Source organism: Orbicella faveolata, unplaced genomic scaffold (genome assembly GCF_042242905.1).
Source record: "Orbicella faveolata isolate gen_17 unplaced genomic scaffold, um_ofav_v1 contig_13, whole genome shotgun sequence".
NCBI lineage: Eukaryota > Metazoa > Cnidaria > Anthozoa > Scleractinia > Merulinidae > Orbicella > Orbicella faveolata.
The window spans coordinates 1461256-1473415 of record NW_028301540.1 but is presented as its reverse complement, the minus strand read 5'-3'; the positions used below and the strand labels follow the sequence as shown (position 1 = coordinate 1473415).

General features: G+C 38.6%; 2 protein-coding genes across 3 annotated transcripts in view; one reads left to right on the top strand and one right to left on the bottom strand.

The window, feature by feature from the left end:
• The window catches only part of LOC110047828 (ubiquitin carboxyl-terminal hydrolase 40-like), a 21598-nt gene extending 17512 nt beyond the window's left edge, over window positions 1–4086 (top strand). For both annotated transcript variants that reach the window (XM_089283982.1, XM_089283983.1), the window contains 6 exons: window positions 268–333; window positions 564–633; window positions 1051–1203; window positions 1614–1697; window positions 2104–2204; window positions 2372–4086. In XM_089283982.1, the coding sequence (XP_089140108.1) occupies window positions 268–333; window positions 564–633; window positions 1051–1203; window positions 1614–1697; window positions 2104–2204; window positions 2372–2438 (541 nt within the window). In that variant the 3' untranslated portion in view covers window positions 2439–4086. The remainder of the gene's footprint in view (window positions 1–267; window positions 334–563; window positions 634–1050; window positions 1204–1613; window positions 1698–2103; window positions 2205–2371) is intronic.
• Window positions 1949–12160, bottom strand: LOC110047830 (succinyl-CoA:glutarate CoA-transferase-like). The gene is made up of 13 exons (XM_089283984.1): window positions 12043–12160; window positions 11255–11312; window positions 10979–11052; window positions 10739–10824; window positions 9520–9570; window positions 8182–8394; window positions 7624–7767; window positions 7184–7279; window positions 6261–6332; window positions 5804–5901; window positions 4323–4425; window positions 4175–4238; window positions 1949–3178 (listed from the first exon to the last, which is right to left on the bottom strand). Exons 1-13 carry the CDS (start codon window positions 12107–12109, stop codon window positions 3012–3014), a joined length of 1293 nt encoding a protein of 430 aa, XP_089140110.1. The 5' UTR covers window positions 12110–12160; the 3' UTR covers window positions 1949–3011.

Here is a 12160-nt window from a genome sequence, read left to right as displayed (position 1 = left end):
TTAGCCAAGCATTTCATCCAATAAACGAACCGAAACTTTGGCCTAGCAAATATCAAACATTATTCGAGTTGGTATATAACTCTGGTGTATGGGCCTACGAATGCGATTCCAAAGTGTAACAGAGCTAGTTCGTCCTCATTTGCTTACTTACAAATTAATCGGCTTAGGAGAGGAATGCCTATCGTTTGTCTGTGGGTGTGGTCATGACTGAGTGCCCGCTTACTCTAGGTTTCCATTGTCGTGAAACACGGCTTCTTTTTTTTGCAGGCAGCTAAAACTGACCTCCTCTACTCAACTTTGTGTGTGCATTCTTCAACACGAAGAGGATTTAAGGTACATGAGAAAAAATACTGTCCTTCCTTTTAATCCCGGTTTCAGTGTCTTAAAATGATCAAAGTCTAATTTCTCGTTAAAACATCAATACAATGTGATGAGAATAAAGACATTTATCAACCGACTATTGTCTTGATGCACTACTAATTTCTCATGACTGATGTTATGAGTATGTTAACGACTTAAGGATCAGTTAAGTGATCGCTACTGATACTGTAATCGTTTGTCAGTCTTTCTGCAGTTCTGTTAAAATTAAAAAGACGAATGCCAGAAGAGAGACGTTACTACGACGAACAAGAGGTAGGATAGTCCAGGTCTGGCCCTCTCTCTGTCACGCAACGCTAGAGCGTAGTGTTGTGTGACAGAAAGATAGGATAGAGGCCAAGCCAGCTTCTTAGGACTACAAATTGATTCGAGCGAAAGTGCGATTTGCGTGTACGAAATTGTCTTTATTCGTGAACAATTCTCGTGCCATGTATTAACTTTAGGCCAAGATGCAGATGCCTTAAAATATTACATGTAAATATATTTGCAGATCAGTGGTCGGCAATTACCTTACCGCCAAACAGCAAGACCCAAACCTTGCGTTTTTAAATTTGCCCATACTTTCAGTCCACGTGTAGTACACGTGAACTCAGACAATGGGAACGAGAACCCACACCGCATTGCAACTTGCGCTAGTGACTTGGAGTGATTCATTTATTGTGTTCTTGTCAGGTGATCTTTGAGCCGTCTGATGGTGCCTCGCCTGCGTCTTTACGTCAGTTTGTAGCCAAAGTTTGTAATATACCTCTTGATCGACTTCATGTGGCTAAGTACTTCAGAGCCAAGTACGAGTGGATGGTTATTAGAGACACACCCCAAAAGCAGGTAATTCACTGTTGTTGGATGCCGGCATTGTTTTTTTCGTTCAATGGTTATTTTGTTGAGACCTCTTTCAGATAAAATAGTTCATCAATAGTAGTAAGTTAAACTAAGTTGTAGCAGCTTACATTTTAAAATGGGAAAGAACATTCTTTGTCGCGCTGATCTTGTTCCGTTATAAGGATGTTGCATTGAAGGTTTCGCTAAGCAGTGAAATTAAAAACTACTTTCCAAAGTTGTTAATAATTCATCAAGTTTAAACAAAGGAAATCATGACCGTGACGGTGTTTGGATATCCTTAGTTTTAGTCTTGATCGAGAAGATATATCAAACACTGGAGACAGTGTTTGACCACAATTTCAAACAGCTCTCTTCTCGGTGTTTGGAAATGTGGTGAAAGTTTCTTTTTTCCACAGGGTAAACGTAAAGGTGGGAAAAAGAAAATCAATTTACGGCAATCTCCTTTTCATCTTCAAGACGGGGACATCCTTGGTGTGAAGGTAATCAGTTGTTGGGTTGTCAGGAGTGGGATGTTGGCAAATTAAAGAGCTGTTTCGCATTTGCCAAACATTGCTAACCCTGCATACGACTTTCCAACACCAACTTTAGAGGCAACAGTACCGGAATAGAAGTCGTAGAATCATGTGCAAATCGTAAGAATATCAAAATAGCAGCTAGTAATGAAACTACGAAACGATGTAATGATTAAAAAGCGTTATCCACAGTAGAAAGAAATTAAATTTAGCGCAAGTTTCACAAGGTTTTCATAGATTTTATTTAGGGTACATCCGTACGAAGCTGCATATATAAGATCGCAAGATTATTTTCTATTTTCCTCTGGATTCTCTCTGTCTTTCATGTTGATGAGTTTGTGATGTTTATTTAGTTATTTATTATTTTATAAAGGAATGCCTGTTCGATGCTGAAGACAGAGATGATTTCAGTACACCAGCTGATGACGAAGGAAAACAGAAACTTCGGAGAGAAGAGGAAGAGAAAAAGCTTAGGTACATGTAATCAAAAGTTTGTTCTCGGGGTGTGATAATTGAAAAGGCTAAAAATACCAAAAGAGAGAGATGTGTGCAATGTTGCTAGCGACAAATTTACCAACATTTCAACCTAAGACGTGAACGCTGTCCTCAAAGTTTCGTTTTTAATTTGTTTCATCTCCTAGGAAAAAAGAAAAGCGAGCTCGACGACCAGAGGTCCCACTAAGCATCCACGTGGACGACTTTAGATAGCAGATATTCATTCAGGAAGGAAATGAGAATTCTTTTAATAGTACTTGAGGAGGTCGCAGAGAAGTCCAAGAGGCCACGAGCCTATAAACTGCGCTTAATAGGGCGAGAAGTCTGGAAACTAAAAGAAAGACATTAAACAACAGGCAAAGCCTGATCACAAATAACCATAAAGTCGACCGAGTAGCAGCGAACACCGCAGCAAGAAATTTCTTAACAGACGGAGTTTGAAATAATAAAATGTACGCTAATTTGGACCACAAAACATAAAAATTAGGAGACTTAAGATTTGAGCACGAGATCTAGTACAAATACAAGTTTTCAATTCTAGTTTGCAGGCTTCATTATCACATCACATACCCATCTCATCCCATGAGCTACTCTCTCTAACTGAATCCAACTTGAGGAGAGAGGGCTCTGGAAATGTCACTGGTATGAAATTCAAAAATCGCACTGATACTCAATCTCGTACTCCTGGTTCAATCTAAAGGTCTCTCTTACTGATATTGTGACACAGCTCGTGTCTAATTCATTAAAACTGTTTTACAACCTTTATATAGCTCTAGCTTATTGGAATTAATTTTTTGTGTAAGATTCTATGACTCCATCTCGCTCAAGATTATAAATTTCCTTGTCACTGTATTGTAACATATCTGTTAGAATTTCTGTTGTATGTTGACCTAACATAGGAGGGGCACTGGGCACGCCTTGACATGTTTGGCCGTCATATTCCACAGCGGGCCCTGAAAACAGATAAGACAAGTCAGAATGTCTCAACAGAAAAATATGTCAGTTTTAAATCGGTAGAGCACAAAAAAAGTGTAGCGAGCAAACGAATCTAACCGGTAGCATGTGGGGGGAAACATGCAACCAGTAGCAAGGGCGGGAAAAGTCACGTGAGTGACGTCACCGAGCCTACTGCAGTAGCTTGGTTGTTATGGACCGGACCTCTTCATATGAGCCTTATGTAAAGGAGCTGATACTATTCATGAGAAAATGGGCATTAAACAAGGCCCTTGAGATGTTGCGCGGGAGACCGTACTTTGGCACCAACCAATTTCGACCATAACGGGTTTCGTTAATTTGGTAAAGAATCCTAATAGGACACTATCCAAACCGTTTTGAAAACTGCTGGGCCGTGGTTAAGATTTTTCGGGTTTTTGGGGGAAAAAGAATTTTCGGTTGATTTGGTCGAAAGGATCGTTGAACATTGACCAACCGTTCACACCGAAAGGGTTTAAGGAGTGGTGTACTGAAAAATTCAAGCAAATCACCAGGTTGAAATAAATTTGATGCCGGTTAAAAACGTTCATTAACCAAACCATCCGAAAACCTAGAGAAAATGAGAGAAATCTTCTCTTGCCGAAAACGCATTTTTCCCTAAATTATAGGACACACACGTAAAAAAAGCAATGAACATAACCAACTGATAATGGTTGGTGCCAATGGCAATAAAAGGCCTTTGTTTTACTGTCTGCGTGGTGGGAAGGGGGTGGGGGGAGGGGGGAGGGAGCTCGAAAAATGCTGAGCAAACCAAAACAACACCGGCCACTTTTGTCTGAAGAATTATCACCTGTGGATAACGAAATAAATGTGATAAAGAAAAGTTGTGGATAACAAAATGAAAATAATAAAGTAAAGTGGTATGTCACGTCAGTGGTCTCCTTCACAGCTGTTATTTGAACGCACAACTAACTGCAGCGAATGAGAACTGTCACGTGAACAGTTCGCGTGGTAACCTGGTACTCGTATCCTTCCTGCTGTGGGGTGTTCCAACTCCTGAACCATTTCTTTGTATTTTACCTGGAAATGAATATCCCGTGTAAGAATGCGTACTGCAAAGAACATGAAACATAGTTTACATCTTGGGTTTGTAAATTGATTTACCTGCGGATCGTCGAAAACTTGCTTTATGTTGTTAATTGGACCACGAGGGATGCCGGAATCATCAAACGCCTCGGTCCAGTCCTTTGTGGTTCTCTGTTGAAAACTTTTATGGAAAAGAAATGTTCATTACTAAGCTTTACTAGTATTTTCATCCATGTTTTAATTTCTAAAAAGCTAGAATGCATCGCAACTTAACAACTGCTACAGGTCGTTTGTCCTAGGACGTTTATCAGTTAAGGCGGGTGTACCCATGAATTTAAGTGAAATTTTAGGAAGTTTAAAGAGGGATTAAAAGGATAAAAAGGGGTTTGGAACACCACCAGACAGTTGATTGCCCCCAAAAGGGCACCCCGGGTTGGTGGACAACTGTTTGGTGTACGTCTACCAATTTCTAACATCAAATCTTCAAAATTTCCTATTTCCATAAATTTTCTAATCCTTTGAGAAAAGCTATTTATCCCCAAATATACCCAAAAATCACCAAAAAATTTACAAAACAGCCCAAAACGTAGCTATGTGAAATGAGCAGAGAGATTTTTCACTGCTTGAAACGTGAACGAGATATTTGCATTCAAACCATAATACCCAGCAAAAATATGGCCTTGATGTTAACCCCCGCCTTAATCCAGTGTAGCCTGCAGAACAGGCGGATTAGCGGGGCAGTGAGCGAGACGCGATACACGAGCGCGGAGCGCGAAGCGCGAGACGAAAAAAATCCGCGCTTGTGTATCCGTTTCGCTCTCTTCCCCGCTAATCCGCCTGTTCTGCAGGCTAATCCAGTGCAACCCAACAAGGAATCTTGACAGCTAAAAATATTGGCTTTTCTTGCTGTACAGCCTAAGTGAGACCAAAATCCGTGATTATCACTCCTGAGCGAGACGACGAGCATCTCTGACCTTTTAACATGGGAGCCCCCCCCCCCGGGACTTTGATTAGGCTCCACAGGAGCTCGTCTCCTCCTCACACTTGCTAAAAGGAAACAGGGCCGTAGCCGTCGTAGCCAGTATGAGGCAAACCGAAGCACTTGGCTCAGTCATTTTTTTCGTTTTTTTTTTTTTTTTTTCTTTTTCGAAGGGGGAAAGTAAAACACCGCTAAATACCTAGGAAGAGAATTGAACCATGGACATTGCCTCAGTCGTAATTTTTTCTGGCTACGGCCCCGGGAAAGATTGTTTGACGAACTCAAAGAATGCACGCGCAGTTCTAATGCTAACAAGATCCTTTGTTTATACGCCAAATAAAAACTTGCGACGAGGAAATATAACACGAACGGATATCAGTGCTTCGCTATCGCAAGGTTAATAATGTTTTCTAGAAGCCTTGTAGATCAGAAGCAATACACCAGGGAATATTCATATCCCCAAAGATACAATTTGGGGGGGGGGGGGGGGTTACAACTTGCACAAATTAACACAACTCAAAGTCGCAGTTTACTGAGTTTTTATGTTGATCCTATGTTAAGTGCAATTAAACTAACCAACCTTTTTTCTAGGATAGCAAGTAATTCCTTGCGATTTTTAACTCGCGCCGCATTTGAAGAGTATAACGGGTCATCGGCCAAATGATCTAAACCTAATAACTACAACCAAAGAAAACGATTAGTTTTTAACCAAAACTATAAAAAGAATTCCAATCAGATTGGCTGTCAACAGGCTCAATTTGAGCTCAAACAGGAAAGTGTATTTAAAATGTTTTTGCTCGACCCCATAAGCGGCAGAACTTTCAATTTTTCATCGGCTGTCTGTCTTTCTGTCTGTCATGCTTGTAATTGGACAATGTGATTAGACAGTACGCGTCATTTTGCGCATCTCGCGCATCGCATTTTGCTCTTTCTTGGACAAAACACAAAGAGTTTAATTTTTATCAAGAGGATGAGCGAGAAAGAAAAACAACCTGTATTACCTTCCCCATTAGCCAATAAAAACACATTCAACTTACTTTACAAAGTTTTTTAAACAAGCCATCATTCCCAGCACCAACCAAGACGTATCCATCTTGAGTTTTAAAAGCCTAAGGAACAACAGATGACCTACGCGTACAGTACACTGAGAATAAAGACGTACGTCCCTCGTATTTTTCAGGTTCAAGTACAGTGTCTAAAGGCAATTCAGTTTCAAATAACTACAACACTATGGAGAACGTTGTGGTAGGAACATTTAATCAACGTTTCTACCAAAGTGCATGTTCGGAAATAAATCGTGTGCATTTTTATTGTATTTTACTATCAGAATGAATATTTTTCCCAAGGCACCTCTAGAAGGTCTGCAGTAACCTATTTCTTTCATCTTTGCTGCTTTGGGAGAACTAACAAGTTTGCACTTTAAAAGCAAGGCTTGCAAGTGATTAAAAGACGCCAATCTGATGAAAAGGCTTTTCATATTTTAATTTGGAATACTAGGTCCATTACGATATTAGAACTCAAGATATTTTCAAAAATAATACGACTTTTTTAATTTTCACAAACATGCTTCGACGGTACATCCGTCATCGTCAGTGTGACGGTTATGAAAGTTTACAGTGATTTGAAACGTGCCTGTTACAAATCATACGTTACATTGCGTTGGAAAACAATAGGCTAGATAAATTTCGAAGTTAACGGAAATAAAAAGATGCGCGTGCGCGTGCAGCTATAGGGAAAGCGTCAAATTGATGTGTTTGACCTGTTGATTAAGGTCAGGCTTTTCCCACTTGAAGTACATAGACTCCTTAAGCTTAACTTGTTTGTGAAAATTAAAAAAGTCGTATTATTTTTGAAAATTTCTACATTTTTGCTGCTGTCTCGACCTTTAAGGAAAAAGTACATTTGCCAGGTGTGTTTTAGTTTTTGTCTCTCTGCACGTAAAGCATGCCTATATTCTCACCTGATATGGGACAATACTGTGATGTGCGGTACCATACCGTCCTGTCTCAAACCCAGCATTGAGGTAACTACTTCCAACATGACTTAACATGGCTATCTGACACAACAAGTTTCACAAACAAATCTGGGATAAGCCTTCTTTAAATTGAAGCTTGAGGGAATTCGTCATCACTTGCTTTTTCTTGTGATATTTGTACTAGGATTTCTATTGATATTGTACAGAGTACTTAGAACCTGATCACTGTTGGGGATGTAATGAGTGAAAAAAACACCACTAAAACCATAATATTTACAGCTCATTTTCTTTTCCTTCAAAAAAGAGATGCTACTTACAACCTTGAGATAATAAATTGTTTGTTAGTTAATTTTAAGATATACTTTAAAATAGAAAACTAGCCAATTAATATGATTTATAAGATAATAGCAGACGACATTAAACACCTGTGAGGCCAGTAAAGAGCAGTCTATTTTCTGTCCTAACCCTGTTGTTTGTCTCTGTATAAGAGCAGCCATAATGGCTCCTTGCGCATATAACCCTGTTGTTAAGTCGGTGACTGCGATGCCAACCTTGCATGGAATACCATTCTAAAATGATTAGAAAGCAGCCTGTTAGTGTGTTATGAAAAATAACCTTTTCTAGACCCAACATGGGTCCTAGAGGTTTTTTTTGTCACATGATCTATGAGTGGCAAAGCACCGACTCCATGTGGCCATGATGTTTGTTGCATATCATACTGGGTTCACCACTTCTTGTGAAAGAAAAATGAACCTCTGGCACCCAGGGTACTTAATGCAACACTTGAAATATTAAAATTGTGACCTTAGTTTCTCAATGTCACCATTTAAAAAAAAGCTGGAGCTTGAGAGACCAAAACTGATCTTTGCTCCAGGAGGACCAACTGGTCAAATTACGTTAATATATGGTGTATTTATATGGTATATCAATTAATTCATATGAAGCATGAAAATCACATGATCAAGAGCATTTAGATGAGGTACCTCAGGGCCCGTTATATACATCAGTCCACCAACACCTGACACCATGACATCATATCCAGGCCTCTGATCGTAAGGTCCCCCAGGTCGATATCCTGTTATGGAGCAATATATCAAGGAGGGCACAGATGCTTTGAGCTGATCATATCCTAAATTCAGCTTGTCAAGTTTTCCTGGCAGGTAGTTTTCTACTAAAATATCACACTTTGTAGCAAGCTGTTGAGGAGATGAACATTAAAAAGATTCACTTAAGATAGAATCTTGCTCTTAACTGGTATTTTCTCCTAGGGTTAGGTCGTACACAAAGGGCGGTATGGAAGAGAAGGGATCAGGGCATGCCACACGTTTATCTTGTTACAATTCTTCTCATGTTACAACCCTCGGCCAGTGTTCCCTTTCTATCTTTAAATGGTTGATCTTGGTCACAAGAGGCCCTCATTTTCATCATTTAAGTCAAGCTCCAAGCACAGTTTCCATAGAAGTTATAATGCAATCAGAGGTATGACTAGCATACCCCTCCCATCATGGAAAACTTCAATCTCAGATACACAGCACCTTAGCGTAACAGGTCCCCAACAATTCTCTATACTGCCACTGGAAACAAAGTATCTTGCCAGAGCTGTGCTTCTGTAATTGCAACTCTCTGCTTAAGTCCTATGCACTAAACATTTAACAAATTGACGTCAGCTTTTCATGCGTCTGTCCTGTTATTGATCATAAATTTTGTCATAACATTGTCAAAGTAGCTGTGGATCTATGAGACGATAGCTGAGTGGATCAGCAGACTACTTTGACAATGTTATGAGAAAATTCATTGTCAATAGCAGGACAGACGCATGAAAAAGTGAATTTTACAAAATTATAACAAATTGTCAAATTGCCCACTCTCACTCATTGTCGCATCGCATAAATTGTAAACTTATGTGTCTGTCTGCTTATTGACAATGAAAATTAGCCAATAAGTGTACAAAAATTTCTTCAGTTATCATAAAATTGACCAAAGCTGCATTTTATGGAGAACTGTGTTAAGTATCTTTGAGGCTGGCTGCTTGGTTTTGATTGTTTTGTCCACATTAAGTAACAGTCAAATAAAATTCTGCCTTGTGAGAGTATCTTTGCAAACTGATCATCAGCTTTAAAACAACAATAATATCTTTACTTTCACTAATAATTATTAAATATCACTCTGACATCTCTTAAGCAGGGAAAGAATTAAGTTCACAATAAACACAATCAAATTTCTGCTTACTTTAAAAATAAATAAATGAATTAATACTTTGGCGATGAGGTGAACAGAAAAAATATGACAGACCGAGTTCAGAATTTTATCATTGTAAGTACCTTCCTGACTAGCTCTGCTCCTTTGGGATCCTTGATGTTTATAGCAATGCTCTGAGAATGGTTTAAAGAAAAACACTGTTAGTTGTGAAATAGTTTCCACTGTCCTGGAGGGAAGAAACAGCAACTTATTGGACATAAAATGGAAAATATAGTAGTTTGGGAGTGATATGAGTAATATGAGTAATAACGAAGAGGCAAGATTTGCTGTTACTCCGAGTTTCGTGCTTACGCACTCATCAGACAGTATTTAATGATGAGCATTCCTATCAACTAGATATATATACACGGTATTAAACAATAGGCTAATTGCTGGACTAGTTGCATTACAATAAGTGATAGTTATACTGGAAAACAATAGGTGTGAAGACAGAAATTACGGGGACGAGTATAAACTGCGTGGGTGCAGTACAATATAAAGAAAGTGTCCTGTGTTATTCTTATCTTTATTCTGTTCGAAGAAGAAGGCTTTCCAACGCATACGCTTGATTACACTTTCGGTCTTTTCGATGAGTTTCTTGAGGTAGGAGTTTCTTGGCGGGAAAGGAATGTTCTTCATTGAATAGTTGAATCTTGTTTTCTCCATAGTGGATAACGGCGATCGGCGAAAAGTGCTCTACTGTTGTTAAGCAGGAGCGAATATAACCATATGAGGAAGTAGCAGATCCCATAGTTTGGGAGTGATATCATTTGTCCAGGAGTCTTTTTTTTTGGGGGGGGGGGGGGGGGATGCTGTGTTCTCAGAGGTATATAATTTGGGGTTCCAGTTAGAAATTTAACAGTGTTTGTGATAAGTTTCTTCTTTAGCACACAGGAATGTTTGTGTTATGGCTTTATCTCTTATGTGATTTGAGGCTGGGGATGCTAGGAAAATGCTCGGAAAATTTGAAGTAAACACCTAAAAGAGACCAGGGGGTGGCCCAAGCTTTATTTGAATCCAAAAAGATAACCACTTAAAATGCATTGGACATAACAATGATGGCACCATTATGTTATCATTTCTTTCAGAGAAACTCCCAAAACATACCTTGACATCTAAACATAGTGGTGTTTCATACTGAACACCCTGAGTGAAACCAAAATCTGTGATTTATACACCAAACTGTGATGACAAGCCACACCTGGGCTTTATCCATTCCACCTCCTTTATCCTTGACTACTCTACTGACTACTGGAATCACCATCATGTTTGTTTTAAGTTTAACATAATTTAATAAATCACCTTTTTGTTTCTGTTGATGGCAAGAAAATATGTGCTTTGACCTCCACAGTATGGGGGTGCCCATAATCTTGTATCATCTCCAAGCCCTAAAGTCAACAGAAATGATAATGAAAATGATTGTTATTTCAAAAACATTCTTAATACTACGCATTTTCCTGGCTTGTTATTCTTCCTTTAACATAAATGTCAATAATAATTCATTTTAAAGAGATATCTCTAAAAGATATATCATTAGTATACCTGGTCTTTCAACTTTTATAATTTCTGCACCCAAATCTCCAAGAAGCATTGTTGTAAATGGTCCAGCAAGAATTCTAAGCAAAAATATGTATCGGTCATAGTCCCTTACTAATGCAAAACTGAACACTAAGTGTATGCTTTATATTTATTCATTTCAATAAATGTGTACTTTACAAATTAATGCAAATTAGCATCCATTATTTTTTGCAGTTATAGACACTACTTGTGACCTAACCACTGTCATAATTTATCAACATGGCACTATACAATAAATACCTTGTCATATCTAAGACTCTGACACCTGTTAAAGGACCAGTTATCATTGATCTTCTACCTGTATCACATGAAAGATATTAAAATACCATTTGCACTTGATTTATTTGAATTATTACTGTTCTCTTCCAAAAGACATACATTCAAAGACAGCACCAGTGCAGCAAACAAACTCTGATTGACTGAAAAAAATCCAGCTGCTTGAGTAATAATTAATCCAGCTGCTGATTTTGATATTTCTAAGACAACAGTTGTATAAAGTAAATAATGGTAATGGTGAAAACAACAAAGATAACAATGATGATGATGATGAAAATGATGACGATGATGACAACAGTGAAGATGACGACAACAACAATGACGAAGACGTAGGGATTCAGGAAATGACAGATTGTTATCATGTCTGAAACACATTCTCTTAGTTGAGGAAACTCTCAAATAGGAAATCAGTTCCACAAGAGATTTGCAACGCCACACTTTCTTTTTGTTCAATGATCAATCACCTCCTCTTCTCAGTCTTTAGCTTTAGCTTTAGTGTCAAGATAATTAATTACATGCGAGACTTATGTAAAAAAAAAAAAAGGTAAGTACTAATATGTATCCCCAGCTCAACGTAAGGTGTATATTTCGACTGATAACGATGATATATTGATGGAATGCATTAAACCCCTGCCATAAACTTTGCTCCACCCTCTGCGTTTCTGTAATTCCTCTGGTCGGCTTTACTGAGGGTCAACCCGGCCAGGAAGAAAGCCGGGTGGTGGTCATGCAATATCTGATAAAACACTCACCAATTATATTTTTGCAGAAACAGCCACCAAATGGTAAAACACAACGAAACAATTTCATAGTGACCATACTTTTACGGCAACGATCAAGAATTCTGCGTAAATAACGATTAGTACTTTA